The sequence below is a fragment of the Bison bison genome, unplaced genomic scaffold (assembly GCF_000754665.1).
Source record: "Bison bison bison isolate TAMUID 2011002044 unplaced genomic scaffold, Bison_UMD1.0 scf7180017864535, whole genome shotgun sequence".
Taxonomy (NCBI): Eukaryota; Metazoa; Chordata; class Mammalia; order Artiodactyla; family Bovidae; genus Bison; species Bison bison.
Genome location: NW_011495084.1, coordinates 2,226,192 through 2,251,902, shown reverse-complemented (window position 1 = coordinate 2,251,902; position 25,711 = coordinate 2,226,192). Strand labels below are relative to the sequence as shown.

The 25,711-nt window shown below is 38.7% G+C and overlaps 1 protein-coding gene across 1 annotated transcript in view; it reads right to left on the bottom strand.

Moving 5' to 3' along the window:
- ACSS3 (acyl-CoA synthetase short-chain family member 3) overlaps positions 1-25,711 on the bottom strand; it is a 176,457-nt gene that overhangs the window by 150,421 nt on the left and 325 nt on the right. Inside the window, exon 2 of the mRNA XM_010832078.1 lies at positions 25,507-25,710. Within this exon, the coding sequence (XP_010830380.1) occupies positions 25,507-25,710 (204 nt within the window). The remainder of the gene's footprint in view (positions 1-25,506; position 25,711) is intronic.

Here is a 25,711-nt window from a genome sequence, read left to right as displayed (position 1 = left end):
CTTCATGGGAAATAGATGGGGAAACAGTAGAAACAGTGTCAGACTTTATTTTTCTGGGCTCCAAAATCACTACAGATGGTGATTGCAGCCATGAAATTAAAAGACGCTTACTCCTTAGAAGGAAAGTTATGACCAACCTAGATAGCATATTGAAAAGCAGAGACATTACTTTGCCAACAAAGGTTCGTCTAGTCAAGGCTATGGTTTTTCCTGTGGTCATGTATGGATGTGAGAGTTGGACTGTGAAGAAAGCTGAGTGCCGAAGAATTGATGCTTTTGAACTGTGGTGTTGGAGAAGACTCTTGAGAGTCCCTTGGACTGCAAGGAGATCCAACCAGTCCATTCTGAAGGAGATCAGCCCTGGGATTTCTTTGGAAGGAATGATGCTAAAGCTGAAACTCCAATACTTTGGCCACCTCATGTGAAGAGTTGACTCATTGGAAAAGACTCTGATGCTGGGAGGGATTGGGGGCAAGAGGACAAGGGGATGACAGAGGATGAGATGGCTGGATGGCATCACTGACTCGATGGACGTGAGTCTGAGTGAACTCCGGGAGTTGGTGATGAACAGGGAGGCCTGGCATGCTGCGATTCATGGGGTCGCAAAGAGTCGGACACAAGTGAGCAACTGTTCTGATCTGAACAGAAAAATATTTTAAATTCATATGTCATTAAATAAATTCACAATTTTCCATCACAATTTCCCCTCTAAGATAATTCATATTACTCTCTTCTGATTTAATTTTTTATACTGATGCCTTAAAGGTATTATTAACATATTTATATACATATATAATCTGTGTATAAAATCTGTTATATATTATATTTTAATGTTTATATTATGATATATAAGCCTCCCAGGTGGTGCTAGTGGTAAAGAACCTGCCTACCAATGCAGGAGACATAACAGACTTGGGATTGATCCCTGGGTCAGGAAGATTCCCTGGAGGAGGGCAGGGCAACCAACTCCAGTAGTCTTGCCTGGAGAATCCCATGGACAGAGGAGATTGGCAGGCTCCAGTCCATGGAGTCACAAAGAGTCAGACACGACTTAAATGACTTGGCACACACTTGATACATGTCTTTGTATATGTGTGTATATATATGTATATTTTGATATGGCAGTACAGTTAAATTTTTTTATTCATCAACAAATTGCCAAGCATCGTTTTTTTTGACTAATCCTGTTTTCATTCATTTGTGATGCTCCAATATTCCCAAATTTATTAGTATTTCGTGTATCACACAGAAACACACATATATTTGTGTGTATGAACCTATATATATGGACATCAGCATCTGTATCAGGCATATACAGCCCCTAGACATAACCTCTGGAATGTTCTGCCAATACAGTCTTTGAATAGCTCTCTTTTTAAACTCAGTCAGATTTAATTCTGCTGCAAAAAGGAAAAAACTTCATATTCTTTATACTACCCAACCCCTGCCCTGAATTCCTTCTGCAGAAATTGGAAGCAATCTGAAATTGCCATATCTACCTGAATAAGAGAGAAAATATAAAACTGAAATAAAATTGAAATCAATATGGAACTCCTAGAAAATGGTGCTACCACTAGATCAGGAAAGTGGAAAAATTTTTAATTTATAAAACAGATAGGATCAATGACTGCTAAATCCAGAAATCATGAGAAACATGGCAGACCCATAGAATTTGTGACATTTTATATACTGCTAAGTTAAAATAAAAAAGGAGGAGCAGAAAAATGTATACAGCCCTACCACAGAATACATTCATAAGGAACCTATAAATACTAAGCAGGAAATACAAACACTTATCAGAAAACCTCTCTTTTAATAAAGCTCTGAAATAACTCCCAGATCAGAGGGAGGTAGGAATAAAGAATGGGTCACTGGCGTTTAGATGGAAAATTAATAATAATCAAACACACTCACTCACATGCATCATGCAAAAGTTTACCTTTCTAGAGTCTTTCTGAAACAAGTATAATCTCTGCATGCATAATTGTCCTGAAGATTTAAGACCTGTAAAATAGGAACAACGCTCTACATAACTTCCAAGAGGCCCAGAAACTCTGTATACCACTGCCACCTGGCAATTCCCTCTTCTCCCTGAAAAATTATAGAAAGAAGGACTGTAGCAATCAAAACCTGCATCCACTGATGAGTGAATATGGATCCTGACTTGGATTTTGAAATGTTCTCCACTCAGCTACCTGCTATACCTCACACTCAGATGAGCACGTTTGGGTGTATGTGCGTGTGTGTGTGTGTGTGTGTGTGTGTGTGTGTGTATTATGTGTTTATGTGTGCATAAAATAGAAGACAAGATAAAGTCGAGGTGTGGGGAGGGTGGGGAGGGCATATTCTCAACATAACTAACAAGTAAGTATGTGTTAGTTGCTCAGTCGTGTCCAACTCTTTGGGACCTGATGGACTGTAACCCGCCAGGCTCTTCTTTCCATGGAATTCTCCAGGCAAGAATACTGGAGTAGGTAACCATTCCCTTCTCCAGGGGATCTTCCCAACCCAGGGATCAAACTCAGGTCTCCTGCACTGCAAGCAGATTCTTTACCATTTGAGTTACCTAGGAAGCCCTAACTAACAAGGGGAAAGGTACATTTGCAACTTCAGTAATATTCAAAGTGCTCCTATGAGTCAATAAGAAAAAAAAAAAATTTAAATCTAATAGACAAAGAATTTCAGCACACTATCCACAGAGGAAAAATATAATAGCTAAAAAGCATAAAAATGGTACTCAGTCCTACAAACATCAGAAAAATGAACATTAAAACAATAATGAGAAGTCATTTTTCTACACTGAAAGTGAAAGTGAAGTCTTTCAGTCACGCCGACTCTTTGCGACCCCATGGACTATAGCCCACCAGTGTCCTCCATCCATGGAATTTTCCAGGCAAGAGTCCTGGAGTGGGGTGCCATTTCCTTCTCCCGGGGATCTTCCCGAGCCAGGGACTGAACCCAGGTCTCCAGCATTGTGGGCAGAGGCTTTATCGTCTGAGCCAACTGGTATAAAAAATATAGTATACACACTGTTGGTGATAGTAAAGAGAAACTGGCATTCTCACATAAAGTAGGTGACCAAGTAAATTAGTTCAGCAATTTAGGAATATGCATACAGACACACACACACATACAAAATGTACTTTTAACATAGCCATAGCAAGTTGCATACATGTTCATCTCTGTGTTGCATAAAAGAAGTCTAGAAAAATGGACAGGAAAATATTAACAGTGGTAAACTCTGCGTAAGAGAAAGTTGAGGGACAGAATGGAGAAGGGATAGTCTATATTTTTATATGATAAATACTTCCTGTGTTATTTAATTTTCATGAGCATGTATTTATATATTGAATAGATGATTTAAATATATTTCAGTCAGTTCAGTCACTCAGTTGTGTCTGACTCTTTGTGACCCCATGAATCGCAGCACGCCAGGCCTCCCTGTTCATCGCCAACTCCCAGAGTTCACTCAGACTCACGTCCATCGAGTCAGTGATGCCATCCAGCCATCTCATCCTCTGTCGTCCCCTTCTCCTCCTGCCCCCAATCCCTCCCAGCATCAGAGTCTTTTCCAATGAGTCAATTCCTCGCATGAGGTAGCCAAAGTACTGGAGTTTCAGCTTTACCATCATTCCTTCCAAAGAAATCCCAGGGCTGATCTCCTTCAGAATGGACTGGTTGGATCTCCTTGCAGTCCAAGGGACTCTCAAGAGTCTTCTCCAACACCACAGTTCAAAAGCATCAATTCTTCGGCGCTCTGCCTTCTTCACAGTCCAACTCTCACATCTATATGTGACCACAGGAAAAACCATAGCCTTGACTAGACGAACCTTTGTTGGCAAAGTAATGTCTCTGCTTTTGAATATGCTATCTAGGTTGGTCATAACTTTTCTTCTAAGGAGTAAGCGCCTTTTAATTTCATGGATGCAGTCATCATCTGCAGTGATTTTGGAGCCCCAAAAAATAAATATATTTAAATAACTTTAAATAATTTGTCTAGATGGCTTTTCTCCTGATCTGACTGAATCTCAACTCTGTAATCAGCATAGCTACCATTAGTAAAAAATTTTTATAACAAAAACATCTTTTTTAAATATTCTTCTGGTAAAAAAGAAGCATTGCTTACATATATGATAACATCTAAACTCAGTTTATTATTCTGTTCCTGCATAATATTTGTGGTCCCCTGTTTGGTGCCATGTGTTTCTGAATTCAGGTAATATAAAATGTTTCTGTGCTTACTGGATACTGTAGGTAAACCAAATTTTGATATTATTTAATTTTAAAAGAATGAGAGTCTTTATAACTATATGTATATTTATTTAGCCACAGAGCATAGCTTATTAAATAGCCATTACAGATGTGTTTCCTCTTCCCATCTCACCGTCCCCAGTTCCAGCTAAACTTTAGGAAGTGAAAAATACAAAGCAGCTGGGAAAATGATTGTAAGAATTTAACAGCTGTATTTGAATGACTTAAATATTTTAGAGTCAAGTACAAAATAAAAATTATCTGATTATTGTTTAATAAAATTTCTTAAAGATATTTAAATGAAAAAAAAAAAGAAACCAAAATTTGGGCCATAAAAACTTTGTTCTTTTTATTTTTTTCACCAGAATTAACCTCAAGCAGCTGAAGAGTCAATAATAAATAGCTAGATAGAACCTTGAAATCACATAAAGATATCTGTCATAAATTTGTGTCATTATTCCTGCTGTCCACTATGATTTTGGCTGTCCTCATTCCAAGCACTTGTAGGACTGCACTTTCATATCCACTTGAAATGAAGTATAACTGCATGGCTTGCTGTGGCCCATGAAATGGCAAGAGAGGTAATATACGGAGTCTTCAAGAGCAAATGCAAGCTGACAACTTCTCCTCCTCCCTGCCACAAGGATACTCCAAATGGAACTGCACTATCAGCCTATATCCCTGAGTTAGGATGGATGACATGGAGCGAATCTCCCGGGTAACCCAAAATAAACCTGTAATATGAGTGAGATACACCTGGGCTATTTTAAAACACAGAGATTTGAGGGCTGTTTATTCCTGCAGGATGACTTAATCTATCCTGATACAAATCTTGAGATCTAGACACTTTCACAAATGCAAACTAGCTTTAAAAATTGTCCTATTTTATAATTTAAGAGCCAATGGAATGAATTCTAGGACAAACGAAATGGGAGAAATCTCAGCTAGTGTAATTCTGTAGCAGTAATGTTAGATTCCTTGAAAAGAAGTCAGAGATGAGCTATTATCAGTGTCTGAGCTCACAAAGGCAGGACTAAGGGGGGCTCTGGAGAGAAGAAACATCTTGAAATTCCTTCTAGATTTCCTGAAGACAATTTACTACTTTTCTTTGCCTCTTTCTCATCAACCCCTGCTAGCTTATATCTGGCATAAAATCTTAGACTTAGCTCTTCAGAAAAAATCTGCCTTGAGTTGTATTCTTCTTCTGTTTCTTCACTTCAGCTTACCCTGAGTCTTCCCTGTCGTTCCTAATAGCTGATTCTAGCCAATGGTGTATTTGACTTCAGCTTTTTCATCATATGAGTTAGACTGGAGTGTGTACTTGGCCCACACCGTGAGCTAAGGTGGTGACTGTGGATGGATGTCTGAAATTTTTTTCAGAAGCAGGGAGCCTAACAAGTTTCATGGTCTTGATCTCTTGAAGCCAGAAAGAGCTAGTGGCAAATGTGTATATGATTCTTCTGTTCCCATCAGTTCTCATCACCACCACCCTTCCCTTTGTTTAAGGCTAACTTTCCTTTTTAAGGATGTATTTATTAAGTCAATCTTCAAACATTACAAAAGGAAAAAGAAACTCTGACACTCAAAAAAATAATAATCCTTGTTTCAGAAGGGGAAATTGATAGAAATTTATTCTGTGAATCTGATTATCCAGCAATGAAAAGTTAAATCAGTAAAGTCTAAAATGTTCCTCTCAATTCTACCACTGCCTCCCATGCCAAGAATAACATTTAATAAAGCAATGCTTTTAACAGGGTGGCCTATGAAACTCTTTCACAAACTACAATATTTCAGTTTCCATGAAATAACTATTGAAAGCTTCCTCCAGCAAAACCATATTTAGTGGTGACAATGTTGTAACCCTCTCTATATACTCAACTACTGATTTCTCTACTCTGTAAATTTTCATTACTAAATAACTGGAAAGTCTAACTTATAATTTACCTTCTGATATGAGCTTTCTTCGTTGGATCAAATTATAATTTCCTTCTTTGAAGATCTCCTATGGGGGTCTTCATTTCATCATAGTTTCAGGGGAAAAAAAGAAACTCCAAGCTCTTTTTCAAAAATTAAATAAACCAGAAGCAACATACTGAAAACAATTTGATGATGGTGAATACATTTAGTTATCTGTATACGGAAATACTGAATCTATAAACTAAAATAATAATAAACATATAATTTTTATAATAATTCATTATTTTTTAAGACGACTACAGCTGATTACAGTCTCCTCTATTAACTGTCAATAATACTTTTAAAACATTTTTCTATCCGAAAATTTTAACAATAAATAATCTGTTGTTGATTAGCTGAGACTGTGAAGGAAGGGGAAAAAGTATAACTGGGTACATGTTCTCTACGCTGAAAGGCAGACTAATTTGCAATAACTATAATAAGAAGCAAAATGTGGCAAATTTCCTGACAGAAGTACAAACCAAGTATGATGAAAGCACAGCAAAAAGAGATTAATTCCAACCATGGACATGTGTAAGGAGTGGTGGATGTTGAAATGAATGTAGTAAGCCTGGGCTTTAAGGTCAAAAGACCAGAGTTCAAATCTCAGACATGTCATTTACAAGTTGCATGAATGCAGACATATTAACATATCTAAGTCTTTCTTCAATCACCTATGAAACTAGAAAAATAAAATGAAAACCAACTACATCGCCCTTACTCTATATCAACATAATACTATGAGCATTTAATACAAATTAATTTAATTATCCCAAAAATGTTATGTGTATACTAATATCCCCATTTTACAGATGAGGAAACTGAGGTACACAGAGTTTATGTGGCCTATGTCTGGTCCATAGTGAAGTCCGACAAGCTGGAACTGGATGTTAGGATGTCACACGCTGGGTCACAAACACTATTCTATGTGGATAAGTTAATGTGAGAGAAATCTAAATCCACCATGAATACAATTTTATACACATTTCATTGACCCCTTTCAATAACCCTATGAGGTGATTACCATCACTACATACATTGACAAGTGATGATCTGACTTCGATGAATTATGAAAGAACAGTTCTGTGCCAGTGGGTACAATGAACTGCAGCAGGAACAGGAGAGGGGACTAATGAGATTTTTTGCAGTAATCAAGTACTGGGATGATAAAGATGGAAAGGAAGGAGAGATCTGAGAAATACAGAAGAATGAAAAGAAAATGTTTTAGGAAGTGAAACCAGGGCTCGAGAAGGGTCAGCAAATTCTGGCCACATGCCAGATCTGGCCCACCACTTCTTTGTATAAATAAAGCTTTATTGAAACACAGTCACACATAGTTGTTTATATATTTTCCGTAGCTGCTTTTGTTTGACAACAGTAGAATTAAGTGGTTGCAATGAAGCCTATCTAGCGTGAAAAGCCAAATATTTACCATTTTGCCCCTTAAAGAAAAATTCTGGCAATCTTTACTCCAGAGAAGCCCTGTCCAACAGAAATTTCTGTGATGATGCAACTGTACTATATCTCCACTGCTCAACAGAATAGCCCCAAGTGGCTGGCTAAATTTAAACTAATTAAAACACAAATTAAAAAAAAAAAATTTAAAATGTAGTTCCTCAGTCAAACTTACCACCTTTCAAACACTCAAGAGCCATATTAGCTATGTAAATTAAATTTTATTTAATTCTAACTAAACAAATTTCAGTAACCACGTGTGGCTATAGGCTACCATCCTGGACAACAGAGCCATGGGGAATTTCAGAGGTAGAGATGGTCCCCAGAGTCAAATACTAAAGAGAGATCAAACAAGGTAAGGACTTGAAGTCAATACATAGAATTAAGCAACTAATTGACACTGATGAATATTTGGAAGAGAATCTGGGTCGAGTGATGAGGCCTGAGGCCACCTTTCAGTGGACGCAGGAGTGTAAGGGAAAAGAGGACTTGGAAAACAGACCACAAGGCAAGACTTTATGATGTGAAGAGAAGTATCTCTTTATTTATGCCGATCTTTCAGCTGGATTGTATTCAAAGAGAAGGGCAAAATGTGAAGGTAGCTGAGGGGAGAAGGACAGAACACCAGTGGAAATACTGTTTGTTTTTTAATGGCACTGGCAAGTGGGAAAGTGAAAAACAGGGCAAAGTTCAGGTTCTGTTTTACAAGTGCATCAGTGGTGCGGAAAGAAGAGATGTGTGTTTGGGGCGGGAGCATAACAAGAGCTAAGGCAAGAAAGACCCGTGGAAACCTTACCTTAAAGGCCTGGGATACCTTGTCAAGGAAGGGGAGGCCTTTTAAAGGGAATGCCCTGTTCAGAATGGGATTTCAGGTCACAGTGGGAGGCAAACAAGGAAAGATAATCAGTTCGGATCTATTGACTAGCCTAGAAAATCACAGGAAGTAAAAAAAAAAAAGAAAAAAAGGTGGTGAAGTGTAGAAACAAATCAAAGGAGCTTAAAGTAGGAAGAAGGGTGTATCAAAGAAAACTGAGGTCTTATCATCTCTGGGTATCAGGTTTATGTTCTCTTTAAGGGAGACCTGAAATAAAAAAGAAAAATAAATACTTTTTGAAGTAAGAGAAGGAATAGCATTTTGTTAATTACCCATAATGGGCCAGGTTCTGAGTTTGGTCGTTTAAACCGAGTTTGGTAAAGCATTTAATCCATGCGCTATCCCTTGAGAAAGACAATATTATATCTATCTTATAGATGAGAAATGAGGCTTAAAGAGGTCAAAAAGCTTCCCAGAATTATCAAACTAACACATTGCAGACTAGAACCCAATACTTTCCGACGCCAGGGAAAATGTGAAGAATTTCCAGTTTTCCATGTCTGTATGCTAATTTGAGTAATTCTTGTACCCTCACTAGATACCACGTCCTATGGGCACAGGCCATGTGCTAGCTCATTAATGTGAAGTCACTCATTCATGTCCGACTCTTTGTGACCCCATAGACTGTAGTCTACCAGGCTTCTCAGTCCATGGGATTTTCCAGGCAAGAGTACTGGAGTGGGTTGCCATTTCCTTCTCCAGGGGATCTTCCCGAGCCAGGGATTGAACCCAGGTCTCCCGCGTTGTAGACAGACGCTTTACCCTCTGAGCCACATTAATGGCATATTGCAAATGCTCAATTATTATTTTTAAATTAATGCTGCAAGTGTGAATGAATGTATATTGAAATAGCACTCTTCTGACACATTAACACAAATAAGAATAAGGGTTTCATGAGGTAACTGCTCAGCAAAAACAATGACTAGCTCAAAAGACTACTATTGGACACAGAGAAGGCTTTAAGCATTTTTAAGAGGGCATCATATTGCTTTTCTCACACTGTGACATCTCATCTAAGTTACAGGTACTTGGCCTTGGACAGTATCAACTGACTGTTCCAGGAAACCCTCCAAATTGGGTAATTGCTTACTTGGGGCAGCATAATAACCTCATGCTCATTTAACCACTAGGGATATTGTGTTTGTAAAAGAAGCTGGAAAGCACATCTCTCTATAGGACAATATTTTAACAGAGAAACCTAACATAAAGTGAGAGGTGCTCTTTAGCCCTATTGATAATGTCCACACTAGTAAATACACTCAGAATCTGGCCCCAGTCTACCAGCTTTCGCCACAAACTGTCCCACCTCAGCATGAAAGGACATGAAATAATGATCTACACCCTTGCCAGATCATCTCGGAATAAAACAGAGAGAACTGCCAGTAGTGAGAAATGCAGCCAACAGGAAAAAGAGTAAAAAGAAAGGCCTTCAAGAAATCAATACCTGTTATCTGAACTGGATCCATTGTCAATAGACAGAAAAGGCATGAATGAGTGATCCTAAAGAGCCCTAGGTTGTGAGTCATGCCTGGCAGCTAAATTCAAAGCAGAAGATGAGGACACAATTTTATCTTGCTTGTTTTATTTTTATTCTAGAGGAAATGCAGGAAAAATGAAGAATTGAAGCAAAAGGGAGTAGGAATCAACTCAATTCAAAAAAGGAAAAGCTAAAATCAAAATTAAGTAAAGTTAAAGGTCAAATGTAAACGTTAAGATCAAGACATTAACATTTCAAAGCATAAATTTATTAAAATCTAAATATAATCCTCAATAAATATATATTTAAAAGTACATTCTAAAGGAAAGTTAACTTTATCAGTCAGCCCTTTTCAAGAGAACTACTTAGGGCACTCAGGAGCAGTGGTCCTCAGACAACCAACTCAGAAACAGATCACGATGAGCTCATAAGGAACAGAACTCCAAATCAGAGCAGGTTCCTGGAAAACCAGACCTACAGACCAGGATGCGCATGGAGACCTTAAGCAGGTAACCCTGAAATCTCCAAACCATCCAGAGAATCAGAGGGGGCCGAAGAGGGTGCACACTCTCCAATGCCAACCTGTATCTGATGGAAGAAAGAGAAGATGCCTTTTAGCATTTAATCCTGATGATAGTGATGACGTGATAAAGAAAGAACGTGATGACGTGATAAAAAAAAGGAAAGGACAGAAAGAAAGAAAGAGCAACCCCAGCACCCAAGGGAAGAAAAAGCCAATTTGATGACACGGTGTTATTTTGCTCTGGTTTTCATGCATTGGAGAAAGAACTGGCAACCCACTCCAGTGTTCTTGCCTGGAGAATCCCAGGGACGGGGCAGCCCAGTCTATGGGGTCGCATAGAGTCGGACACAACCGAAGCGACTTAGCAGCAGCAGCAGGGAGAAATGGGAAGAAGAGAGAGGGAAAAGAGAGGATTGAAACTAATGTGCTCTAAACCTGAGGACTTCAGGGCTGTATTTTTTCTACGTTCACATTACGTCTTCATCGTAGCTATCCATTTCTTCCTCGTAAAGGCTATAACTCAGGCAGAATGACACTGCAATGTTCTGAGGAAACTGTCCTCTACAGTTGAGGCTCCCAGAAGACAGACACCACATTTATTAACTCATTCTACACACTTAGCTCATGTCCGCAGAGAAATGGTCTATACAAGCTCTTATTAAAGAGGAAGAATACAACCAATCATTTTAGAATGTCTAAAAAGAACTTTTCTTCCCATTGAGACTTCTAAATTATTCTGAGATTGTTTCTATAAAGACTATATAATTGGGGGAGATACACAGGGAGCATCAATTTTGTTTTATTTCTTAAAATAAAATGATCTGAAACAAATGTGACACAATATTAAGATCTTAAAACACCCAATGTTCAGTCCACTAAATTATTATCTTTATTTATTCTCTAAATATCTCATAAGGGAAAAGGCTGTGGAGCCTTACAATATTTACTAATATTTTTGGAGAAAAATTTTGACAATATATATCAGAAAGCGTATAATTCCTCTTTGACTCAGAAATCTAAGAATTCATCTGCAAGAAGGAAGGAAAGAAACAGAGACAGACAGACAGTCAGACACAGAGACACAGAGATCTTTAGAATGCTGTCTCCAAAGAAGAAAGTATTCTTGCAAGTAAAGAGAAACCACCTCAAAATCAACAGGAAGGGATTGTGAAAAAAAAAATTTTACATTCACCCAGTATGTTTAAATATTCTGCATACATAAAAATCACGGAATAGAAGAACAGAGGTATGAAAAAAACCACAACTTACTCCAACTGGGAAAATAAGCTATCAAACAATATAACAGTATAACTCTAAAGTTCTATGTTTTTATAATTCTATTTCTCTGTAAGAAAAACAGTAGAGAGTCAAACAAACTGACAAACAGAAATAGATACTAGATTTTTTAAAAGCACAACACATACACAAAACAAAACCTGGTGAACCTGAGTAAGTTGGTTGGTCAAGTTAATTGTATTGAACCAATGTCAATTTGTTTTGATCATTTACTATAGTCATGTAAGGTGTTGCCATTGGAGGAAGCTAAGTGGTGGGTATAAATGACCTCCTCGTACTATTTTTGCAACTTCTTATGAGTCTATAATTATTCCAAAATAAAAACTTAAAAAGAAAATGAAAGACTGAAGGGAAATATACCAACTATACCAAGATACATATGAGATTAGATATTGAACTATAATTGATATTCCATCTATTCTGGCTTTCCTGAGTTTACACAATTAAAATTTAAAGTAACACTGCATCTTTCTGGGGAAAAAAAAGCATAAACCTAAATTTCAGTCAGAATTACTTTTGAATAAGAAATGTCAATGAAAAGTTATTCAAAATCTATGTCTCAAACCAAGGCTTTTGGATGATAAAATCTCTGCTCTTTTAATTAAACCCCACTAAATCTCTTCCAATTTCCCACCTTCACTCTTGCCAAAACAACCTTAACACACAGCCGGAAACTAAAGCCAACTTAACCAATCAGATACCATTGAGTGTAAATTAAAACTAAAGAAAAGTAGACAAAATTGTTATTGTCTTTTCCCCTAGTCTTATCCTCAAAATAATCTAACAAGGTCACAAACTGTCTTTGCTTTATCCTTGCCCATTTCCTCACTGTCTACATATAATATCATAGATTAAACATTTTCCATTCACATTTCATTAATTTGAAACTTGAATGCAGTGCAGCCTGCTCAATTATCCAAGAGTTCATTATCTAGCTGATGCTAACAAAGCCCATTATTTCTCTTTATTCTTTTTGTGTTACTTGTCTTTTCCTCACTTTCCTGGGTGTTAGCACTTCTGGCAGAAAATAAGAAGCTACACAAAGGGATAAAATTAAAATTGGTTGATTATTTTATGTATCAAAGGATTTCTTAGTTAGAAAATGGCCACGGATCACCATGATGTGAGCCTGTATATTCTAGTTACTCACACCTCAATGGTCAAAGGTAATTCAGAGTAGACTTGATTGCAAAATAAAGCAAATTTTATTACCCGTATTTTCAGAAAATAACTCGATAGTCCATATCACTCATGATTACTCTCCTTTTATTAAATAGGAAAATGAAAGCTATCTTATTACAAGCAAAAACACTTTTTCCCTTTGATGTATGAAATCACTCCTCAACGTTATCCTCTACTTGGACTCTTATTCAGCACCTGGAATAGTGCCTGGCCTAGATGACCATTCAGTAAACATTAATGAGTGAACAAAAGAAAGAAAGGAAGAATAAAAGAAGGAACAAACAGATTAAGAATTAATAAGTTCTAGAACCAAAAAAAACAGAGAAGGCAATGGCACCCCACTCCAGTACTCTTGCCTGGAAAACCCCAAGGACGGAGGAGCCTGGTAGGCTGCAGTCCACGGGGTCGCAGAGTCCGACACGACTGAACGACTTCACTTTCACTTTTCACTTTTGTGCATTGGAGAAGACAATGGAAACCCACTCCAGTGTTCTTTCCTGGAGAATCCCAGGGACGGCGGAGCCTGGTGAGCTGCCGTCTATGGGGTCACACAGAGTCGGACACGACTGAAGCGACTTAGCAGCAGCAGCAGCACCAAAAAAAACTCCACTTTTATAACAGGTCAGCAAACATGTCACCAAAAAACTATGGTAAGGAATATTACTGGTGCTATTCTTACTGTAATAATATATATTTGTGTTCTGTAATGCTTTAACACACTCAAGCAAGTACTTAAGTATTTAAGATGCCCCTCACCCATTTCACCTGCACCCAACTCCATCTCTGACAACCACCAATCTGTTCTCAGCATCTGTGAGCCTGGTTTTTGTTTTGTTTTGTTGTTTGTTATGGTTTTTAGAATTTACATATAAGATCAGGGCTTCAGAGAAGGCAATGGCACCCCACTCCAGTACTCCTGCCTGGAAAATCCCATGAATGGAGGAGCCTGGCGGGCTACAGTCCATGGGGTCGCTAAGAGTGGGACACGACTGAGCGACTTCACTTTCACTTTTCACTTGCATGCATTGGAGAAGGAAATGGCAACCCACTCCAGTGTTCTTGCCTGGAGAATCCCAGGGACGGGGGAGCCTGGTGGGCTGCCGTCTATGGGGTCGCAGAGTTGGACACGACTAAAGTGACTTAGCAGCAGCAGCAGCAGCAAGATCAGGGCTTCCCTGGTGGCTTAGTGGTCAATAATCTACCTGCAATGCAGGAGACATGGGTTTGATCCCTGGGTCAGGAAGATCCCCTGGAGGAGGAAATGGCTACCCAGTTCAAATATTCTTGCCTGGGAAATCCCAAGGGCAGAGGAGCCTGATGGGCTACAGTTCATGGGGTCTCAAAGAGTCAGACATGATTTAGTGACTAAACAACATAAGTAAGATCATATGGTATTTGTCTTTTATTACTTTAAAACAGTGAGTTTTCTTTTGCTTATCTGCTAATATGTTTACTAAATAAGATGACTAAAACATGACAATCTGGTAAATTGGTAAAATGACATGGATACAACTCTTAAACCTGAAATAGTTTGACAGACATATACAAGGTCAGGTGCATTCCACAGTAGAGACAGCGAAGATGCCTGAGACCTGACCCCTGCCCTCTGTCACCTAGCTGTGATCTTTTAAGCTACTGGTAAAGAAAAGTATCAGTGGAGGATGAGCTTACATAGAGGATGTATAGTGACCAAATGCAAATGGGAATTGAACATTCTTTGCCAAACTAGTTTAAAGGGAAATAAGATTCAAGGTGATAGGCTTTTTAGGAAAGAACCATTTACCAAGAAGACAGGTACAAGTTGACTCTGGGAAAATAGTGAAGATTTAAATTCCACTAAAATGAGAGAAGAAAATGGAAGACACATAGAAACATCAGTGACAAATGAGAGAAGGGAAGTTACATCTCTGATTAAAAAATGTTTTTAATTCAAACATTGCTCTCATTCCTTTGTACTTTCCAGGTACAGTCATGTGACAATCAGGCAAAAGAAGTTTTAAAGAGTGTAGTCACAATTCATTACAGAAATTGGGCTCTTACAGTGTGACCCAACAGGTGTGAAAAATTAAGTCTACCACTATATTACAAGTCATTTAATCGCTCTGTCCTTCAGTTTACACAGTCATAAAAATGCATTATATGTATCTCATAGGGTGTCAGAAGGATTCAAAGTACACATATAGTATTAGCATAGAGTCTGACTCGGCACAAGTGCTCCACAGTGATTTCTGTTGTATTGCCATGATTGTTATTACTGTTATTATCATTATTGAAATGCATTCCTCAGTCTTACAGAAAAGAATGAATAACTCAGTCATGTGCTAGAGAACAGTCATGTGTGTTTTCTTCTCAATCTATTACAGACTCTTCAGATATTGCTGTGGCTCATCCCTTAGACACTCAAAGGAAGGTTTAACATTTTCAGATTATTTGTTCCCTAAAGTTTGGCAACACCTATGGAATAACACAGGTTAGTGAGAGAGCCCACAGTTCATGGTTCTTGTACTGGATTTCAAAAATAAGATATTCATCTTAGAAACAAGAGAGATGGATTCAATATGATTCCTTGGGGAAAAAACTCATCCCTGCACTTAACATGTTATGTATCAAGGTCTGTCCACCTGCATTAGGATCAAGATGAGAAGCAATGGAAGCAAAACAGCAAAGAATACTATACTTGAATGCACTAAAAAAAAGTAATCAAAACAAACAACTTCCATAATTACAAACATGTAACAAGTCCTATTATTTTTTCCTGAGAAGTTGGAGGAAAGGAAATTTTTCAAGTACTCATAATTAGATGAATTAATTAGGCTATTTATCATGTGTTCTCATAAAAATAATGCTAAAGCACACTACAAGCAATGAGTAATAATGTGGTCATTAGATTTTCCTTAAGACAGAAAACCAACATAGCATTCTTAAGAGAAGGGATTAATATCGCTTTCTACTGCTCAGGAAACATTTCTAAAGTAGGTAACAATTAATATAAAGTCCCTCTCCCACCACTTTTGGGACTGTTGTATACATTTTTAATATTTTACATCAAACATATAGTTTATTTTTTCAAAGAACATCAGTCTATCATTCTAAATAAAATAGAGATACTTTCCAAATGCTTCTGAGATATAAATCCAGATTTTTAAAGTTACTTTTAGTAGTTTCAGTGGAGAAGGGGTAAGAAAAAAAAAAGCAAAAATTAAATAAGACAATTATTACGGAAACAATATAATGTAGTGTATATTTAGAGCACAGATGCTAAATTCAACCTGTACCATGCTGTGCTATGTTGCTGTGTTTAGTCATATCCAGCTCTTTGAGACCCATGGACTATGGCCTGTCAGGCTCCTCTGTCCATGGGATTTCCCAGGCAAGCATACTGCAGTGGGTTGCCAGTTTCTTTTCCAAGGGATCTGCCCCAACCCAGGGACTGAATCTGAGTCTCCTTCATTAGCAGGCAGATTCTTTACCACTGAGCCACCTAGGAAGTGCAAATTCAGACTGCCTGGGTTCAAATCCTAGATCTGCTACTTATTAGTTTTATATGTTTAGGCAAGTTTTCTTAAACTCTCTGTATGTTCATTTCCATACACACTAAACAAGAGTATAAGGTCCCCTACCTCACAGGGTTATTAGAAATATTAAATAAATTCAAGTACTTAGTATTCTATCTGGCTCATAGCACAGATACCGTAAGCCTAGCTGTTTTCACTATATGCTGGACTGCTAAATTGCTACTAAGTCACTTCAGTCGTGTCCAACTCTGTGCAACCCCAGAGATGGCAGCCCACCAGGCTCCACCATCCCTGGGATTCTCCAGGCAAGAACACTGGAGTGGGTTGTCATTTCCTTCTCCAATGCATGCAAGTGAAAAGGGAAAGTTAAGTCACTCAGTCGTGTCCCACTCTTAGCAACCCCATGGACTGCAGCCCACCAGGCTCCTCCGTCCATGGGAGTTTCCAGGCAAGAGTACTGGAGTGGTTCGCCAATGCCTTATGCTGGACACTTTCATTCAAAAAGTTCTATGTTATTATTATATGTTATTAATATATACATTAATGATGTCACAATCAATAAAATAGGCTGGATTACACACAGTAACAATAGCGAATACTCAGTAACTTGAAACAATGTTCATTCCTCACTCATGCACCCTTACTGAGGCTTCAAGTGGACTCCCCAGAGAACCATCCCCTGCATGTGCTCGGTTCCCCAGGCTACACATGCTTCCACCATGGCTCTGACTGACAGGGAGGACTAAGCATTGAAGCATTAGCCACTGATTGTTTCACAGGAAGTGACACGCCTTTCTCTGGCTGCTTTAGCCAAAGCTAGTCACATAACCACCCCTGGGAGGGGAAGCTGGACCCTCCTGTGGGCTCAAAAGCAGAGAACAGACACTGCTGAACAGCAGTACTCACCACGGTCCACATTTTGGTACAGTAAACTGCTCAAGGACTGGGGACCTAAGTTTTAACCCAGAAATCAATTTGTTTTTCTCCACTAATAACAATCCTCAACACTTTTTCCCCTACCCACATTTTTACCCAAGGGGAAAATGATAGCATATGGTACAAATTTGCATCGGTAACACTGGCAAACTTCATTCAGCCTTGATTAAGCAGGGAGAGTTGGGAGCAAGGCAATGTCACGGCATTTGTGGCTTAGAAAAGCACTTAACTCACAACTGAGAATCAGTGAAACTGAAAATTTTAAAAAGCGTGGAGAGAAAGCAAAAGAGATTAGTGCAAAAGTAGACTTTTCTAAGTTCCAGGGCTTTCACTTACGGTTATTTTAGCAAACAGTCAATAATAATGATTTTACATCCCTTGGGCTATTTAAATTTTTTATCATTTTATTGTACTACTTTTTTTGCACAGATATCTATATTGATCATGTCTACAGAGCAATCTTTCCTTTCCCTTAATCTTCCCAAATTTCTTTTACTTAACTAATGTCACTTGGGAGAGATATCTCAAAAATTATACTTGGAAATGTTGCTATTCTAACATCAAAACCTGGAGAAGGTATTCCTCTTGCCTAGAGTTATCTCTTAAGTCAAGACCTACAGACTTTAGATGCTTTTATCCCACTTAGAGCAACTAGTATTTTAAATCAGTAAAATTCACTACTTACCTAAAAGTTATAAATCGAACTCTCCTCTAACGTAGTTACCTGATCTGTTTTCAGCTATTCTAAGACTTTCAGCTGGACGATTTCAAACTGGAAATTCTTAAACTTCAATTTTCCTAGATAAGAATAATACTTCTCCTTTCTATGCATTGTCCCTTACCTCATTTGGCCATAATGCCAGCAAAAGTACATATAATTCATACTTTTTATGAGTTCTCTAACCACATGGTTCACATAAAGAATATAAGTTTTTCAGATGTGTTTCCTAAAACTGTAAAGAGGTTATTACATTCAGATACATTATCACAAATATTCATTAGCCTCCCACATGTTTCTCTCACAAATTTCACACAATAGAAAGAAATGCCACCTTCACAGAGTCACTGCTTAAGTGGAAATTCTTTTAAGAAAAAAAGAAGAAGGAGAAGAACAAGGAAGGATGCAGGGAAGAAGGCGGGGGGAACGGGAAAATGAAAAAAAGGAGGAGTTGGAGGGGGAAAAGGAGAACAAGAAGAGAAAAATAACCTCAACTACTGGATTTTTTTCGCAACTAATAGTATGTGGCATGAACAAAAGAAAAAGTAAGCCACCTTCCAGGAGGTCCTAAGAGCGTGGACTTTACCCCACACTTGGTAGAAGACTGGTCACAGCTGATTGAATTTCCATTGTGCACTGACTGTGCATTTGTCAGGCAATCCATCCCTGCTTATGTAATCGCAGCATTCCAGTAGTTCACTCTGTTCTGTCCTGAACCTTCAGCAGCATGACAGACTGAGAAAATTAGATACAGCACAGCACCAAGCTGTTGACCTTCAGAATATAAAATAAAACCCATCTTTTTAAATTGGTCTTTCTTGATGAGTCTATCTGAGGGAGAGTATTGCTAACAGGCCATTTTTCATGCTCACCATGTACCCTCATAAAATATTTTTTCATTTCTAAAAAATGATAATTTAAAATTTAAATGTATCTGTACTGTGCACAATATTATGAATAAATTCATTTCATTTAGAGTTTGTCAGAAAGGGATACATTGTTTTCATCCCAAGATAAAACTCTCACCTTTCAACTAGAACTAAATACACTGATAAATATGAAGGAACTTTTATTAGAGAAAAGAAAGAGAGGGAGGGAGGCTGAATTTCCAAGACAGCTTAATGTGGCTAATTGTTTGCCAAAGAATCAAAATTCAATAGAGGAATAAATTACTTTCTGATTATATAAAATCCACATTATATTTTCCTTATTTGTTTTCCTTTGAAAGAATGTCAGACTCAGAAAAGTTGCAAGTAAAAGATAAAGAATTTTTTCCCTCTGAACCACTTACTGACAGGTCTGAAACCCCAGAATAATTTAACAAATCAACAAATATTAGTTCTTTCATCTTTTTTTTTAACTGTCTCTTTATCTTCCCTGTTAAACTCATCATCAAATGCTTAGCTATCTACCTCATGTAAATCTATTAAGTAGCTTTTTATTCCATCTTTTAGACTTTTCCATTTTGTTTTTTCCATGAACTTCTGGCATCTAAAGAAAACAACAGATAAGAAACCACACAAAGTTCAACTTGTAAAAACAAGGAGTCCTATTAATGAGGAACAGGTTTCAAAATAAGCAAAATTCCCTTCATTCCTATTTCCCAGATTTCTTCACTTCTTCCTTTAAACAAGAGATGCTCTTAAAGGGGGAGGTGGGGAAAGGAAAGATAATGAGGAAACTTCTTTTCAGGTAACCCAGACACCTCCACGTGCTGTCATCTCGCCTCCCCTTCCTGTCATTGTCCAATATATTCCTGGACTGTTTTTGCCTACCACCAGTTCCCTCTGTATTTCGGGATCCTGGTTTTGGCCTTCACTTCTCCACTGACATCACATTATTAAAAATCACTGAAGATTTCTGCGTCAAGACTGTTATCTTTCAGTCCTCAATAGACTCAAAACTTCTCTAGAGCCCTTGACCACTGTCGACCTTCCCTATTTTTATCTCTTCTCTCCCTCTTACTCCATGGCACCAAAATATTCTGCTCTTCCTTATCCTACTTCTCTGAACAAGCCTCATCCACTCTCACAGGTTTTTCCCCCTCTTCCATTTATCTCCCCAGTTCAGTTTTTAGTATTTTGTTCATTCTCTCTCTCTCTAAATTGCGCGCTCTCTCCCCCCCAACTCAACATTCACCAAGCTTTAGCTCTCAGGTCTTTACAAATGTCAGTCAAACCTATAATCCTATAAGCTCATGCCAAGTCTTCAAATCAGTATCTTTAATTCACAATCAATTCCTCCACCTGGGTACCTGAGTCAAATTCTCAGGTTTATCATAACTCCTTTACTTCCCTACACCCCAGCTGGTGATCGGTGTGTCTAATCTCACCTGGGACAGCAGCTACTCAGTTCCAGCCAAGCGTTGCCATGTGAAAATGCTGACCAAGCGCTGACAGTTAATCTGCTTTTTTTCAAAAGAAGACCCCCCCAGACTGAATCATTAAAGGAAATTTAAATTTTAGATGAAATCCTCCAATGTTTAAATACTGACAACTACTTCAAAAACAGACAAACAAAAAACCCAGCACCTAGGTCACACAAAACCTATCTGCAGACTTACAGACAGGTTGTGACGTACAGCCTAAAAAGCGAATGCAAATGTCTTAGCTTGCTATTCCAAGCCTTCCAAAACCATCCTGAAACCACCTTATGGAGTAACTGTAACTCCACAATAACCACTACAAGCCAACTGATCTCCTATCCATTCTGACCTACAAGCATATTTGGTTCTTTCTCTCCTCTATGCCTATGTCATGTTTGGTTTGGACACAAAAGTTTTTCTTTTGCACACAAAAAGTGTTTTTCTTCCTCTAAATCCTACTTTAAGATTGAGTCCGTATGCTACCATTTCTCTGAAAACTTTCTGGTCCACACTAGCTTCTGGGAATCTCGCTTCCATATTTCAAAAACATCAGTAACGAGGTCTGTGTGCCAGGTACAGTCCTAGGCACTTTATGCTCCCACCCACCTCTATAATCCTAAGAAATTGATCCTATCGTTACTCTTATTTTACCAGTACAGATATTGAAGCCTATCCAAAGGAAGTGGCAGAACCGGGGTTGAACCCAAACATTTCTTGTTCCAGTGCAGGAAGAAGAGTAGGAAGTTCAAGTTTTGATCATCCACTATGGGACCTGTTTGTGCTAGGAAAAAAAATTTTAATCCTTAACATGACTCACCAGACCATTCACAATATGGCTTTCTCCTTCTGTTTCTTAATTATTACCTGCCAAGTCAGCCTTCTTTCAGTTCCTAGAACTTATTGAGCTACTTCATACCTCACGACCTTTTCATCTGCTGTTCTCTTTGTCTGGAATGTTCCCTCCTCCTTCTGAGTCTAATCCCTACACATTGTGATCTCAGTTTAACCATCATTTCTTCAAGACTCCTACCACAATCCTTCCAGAAAAGATTATGGCAAATCCCCTTATTATTTCATAGCATTTACTACAACTCTAAAGAAATAGTTTTGTAATAATTTACTGTATGTCTCCCATCTCTTTCATCATTTTCTTTATACTATACACACAATGAGTGAATAATTGATATCTTTAACACTTATAAGCCCTTTTAAGACTTGGAGACTTAAACAACCTTTATCTCATAGTCAGTCAGAAACTGAGATCCTGCATGTTAAAAAAAAGTACCTACACGATTTCCATTGTAGATATGTTAACCAAGCAGAAATCATTTTCTAATCATCTGCATTTAGACTTTTCTTTGTTAGCTTATGGTCACTGTTAATACATTTAAATTAAATAATCAAAAAAAATAAATCAAACAGTATGTGAGAGTCTGATTATTGAATGTTGTTTAAATATAAACAAACTAAAATAGGACTGCAATGTTTCCAGACAAAGGGATAATTAATGACCCAGACCGCAAAAATTAACCACAATGCATAATGCAAAAGTGAATTGCCTAATTCCTCTGAGAGGGGTAGCTGGATTTCACTTTCAGGAAAGGCAGTAGGATGTCTAATTCATCAGGAGAAAACAACCAAAACATCCTTTCTGTGGTCCCAGGACTACAGAAATTACTAGGGGTTCTAATTGCTTCACCATATAGTCAGTTCTCCACTGAAGTCTAATAGAGACTCTATTCTCCCCAAAGCTAGGTGTCAACAATGTGAATGAACCAACAAACTATGAGGAAAGGTAATTCTTCACATGTTCCTAAAGCACCTACATGGAATTTGTTTTTCAAAGATCTCAGAGATTACAGAGAATACAGAAATCGATTCTACAGGGCTATTCACTACAATGGAAGGTCCCTAAAGTATCACCCTCAAAGACTTCGATTCCATGCTCATACTACTGCATGTGTAAACTACTACTGAGTAGTTTATGTCACTGTGAAACCTAATATGCATTACTATTTATGCGTTGGGGCTTTTGGTAGGCCTGTAGATTCAGAGGGGAGTTTGCTTCCACAAAAAATAAACAGATAAGCGTATAATGAGGAAGAACCCATCCAACTTCTGGGAAACCATGGGGCTTCAGCAATCTTGACTACACACCTCTGTCAGCTCCACCTCGAAGAGAACAGCTAGCTGTAGCAGCCCTTCCTCATTTTACTTAAGGATTGGTGGTCAACAGCTCCCTTCCCCAGATCCCAGCTTCAAAAAGTAAGTAAAGCACCTTCATATCAAATTGTGCCTGTATCCACTTGCCACCTCCCAAGACATGCAGAATCAAAAATCATTAAGTCCGTGTATCCTGTTACCTATCACTTTTTAAATTCATGTGTCTGTTCTGCCCTAGAATATAGGGGTATAAAGGGGGGCAGGTGAACATTTGCCCTGACCTTGAGTTTACCTTTGCAGAAAAATGTTAACCAACGAAGAATAACTCCAAATAGGATTCAGATTGAAACCATTTTTTGAATGGAGTTTCAGATTGGATGGATGGTCTCCTATGTCTACCTGCCTCTCCAACTCTGCTCTGCCAACCAAACTCCTCAGTAAGATTGAATCACACTGCTAAAACAAATACAGACTCAAAGACTTATCTGTTATTCACTTTGATCTGTTGGGCTGCTATAAAACAGGTACAGCCACATGATTCCAAGAGTACAAAGATGAAGAATTTGGATACAATATTATCAAATACCGTGACCTACAATGTACTGATACTGGATGCTTGGGGCTAGTGCACTGGGACGACCCAGAGGGATGGTATGGGGAGGGAGGAGGGAGGAGGGTTCAGGATGGGGAACACATGTATACCTGTGGCGGATTCATTTTGATATTTGGCAAAACTAATACAATTATGTAAAGTTTAAAAATAAAATAAAATTTAAAAAAAATAAAATAAAATACATACAAAGACCCTTTAGCCAAAAACCTCTTTAAAAGTAGACATTTTATGCCTACAATTTTTAAAAATTCAGGCAAACAACTAGAAATTAAGAAGAGAAAAAACATAGAGGGAAAATCTCCAGATCTTAAAGGTCGATTTGATGGACATTTTGAGTTCCACATTCTCTGTACTCCCTTGAGCCCTCCCCAACTTCAATTAATCCTCTAGAGACCTGTTCTAGAGGTAGTGCCACTGCCACTACCTTAGGTCTGGCCCTCATTGGTTTTGATTTGGAGTATCCCAGTGATTTCTTGAGTTTTCTGCACAGTTTTATGGGACGGTGGTCACATAAATAATTTCAGTTCCATACTTTTTGACAGATATATGGACACAGAACTTTGAGAACACATTCTCAGGTGAGACAATAATCTCGGTGTTTTGATCTTCTCAGATCTAGAGATTTCCTGCTCTTAAATAATTGTGGAATGAGAGTGCAAAGATAGCTATTCTTACTCTAACATTTATAGGGTCTATTTCTTTTAAGACTTGGTCTTAATCCTTTACTAAATTAATCTTACTAGTTACACATTTATATATGACAAAACTGAAGAACAGAGCGATTAAGCAACTTGCCTATGAACACACAGCCAGTAACTATAAAAGCCAGAACTCAAACACAAAATTCTGGCCCCAGAGAACAGGCTGTTAACCATCATGACACCTCCCCGTGCCCCTTGCCACATGCATGCCACATGCTTGATTCACTGATGGGTACATAAGAGAGGATCAATCAAACACTACTGGAAAACTTGAACTGGATGGGGAAACATGCTAGACTCTAAAGGTAAAACCATGTAAATAGCTCCAAACAATCATGAGGGGACAGAGCATGTTGGTGACAGAGAACAGTCTCTGGTCGAGAGGTCATTCTCCCTTCCAGATTCCTACTCCCAACAAGAACACATTCATCAAATGCAAACCTGACCATGTCATTCTCCCATTTCACTGCTGGGGACTTGGAAATGGCAGTGGGAAACCTCACTGCAGTGCTTTGCAGAATTTTTTAGAGAAAACATCTCTCCCTCGGGGCTGCCTGAGGAAAGCAACCACATTCTTAAGGGCTAGGCACATGGCCCAAAAAGCAGCCATAACTCGAGTCCTCCTGTGTGATTCACCCTTAAGAATCTGACAAGTTTGGCATTTATTCGACAAATGTATCTTTTGTTTGTTGTAACACAAAAACAATGTTTATAACTACTTACAATCATAACTCTAAAAGAAAAAGAAAAAAGCGCCTTTATTCCTACCATGATTTCTAGCACCTCCTAGGCAGGTATATTCTCTCTGCATAGAGAGAATAGGTCTCTCTATACAGCCCTATCCTGTATATGCAGCTTCATATACAGGATAGGGCTGTGGACCCGATCCCAGCTACTTGGCGTGATGCATAAATCCTTTCCCAAACCAACCCCTGACTCACCAGTCCCCTTTCCCACCAACACAATTATTCGCAGCCACATCAACAGTCAAATTTCAACCTGTGTTCCACCTCCTGGACTTTAATAACTGAAGCCTTGCGAACTTTGAGAGGATATATCCATTTTTCCAATCTCTACTTAGGTGTGATCTTACTGAAGTCTTTCACCAACTCTCTTCCTCCCCACAGCCTGAGGATACTTAGAAACCCTTAGTTCATCACTCTGCTTGCACCTGTTTCCGTGGTTGCTTACCCTTCCAGACTGTGTGTCTCTTGGGGGCTGGCTCTTGCTCAGCTAAGCAGAGCCTGGCCATACAGGTAAATTTCTGGTCTACAGGAACCAGGGCTCTCACCCTAGGTAACCGAATCCCTCAAGACAAGGCAAGAGAGCTTGACTTATGAAGTTGAAATTAAACACGGATGTAAAAGGTGTGATCACACCTCCAGTCTCACTCTCTTTCCCAAAAGAACTCCAGGTTCCGATGCAGGGGACGTCGAGCCTGGACGCCCAAAAGAGATGGGGGTGGGCGCAAAGTCACTCACCAACTGGTGGAAGGCGAATGTCTGTTCTCCAGCGTCTTGGTCCAGGGCTTGTACCAGCTGATCTGCTCCGCGGCTTTGCCCCAGAACCTCTCGGGGTCGGTCACCGAGGCCGCGAAGTGGGTCTTGTACTCGCCGCCGCCCGAGGACAGCGCCCTGCAGCCCCGGCCCCCGAGAGCGCCCCGCGGGCCGGGGGCCACGTACGCCC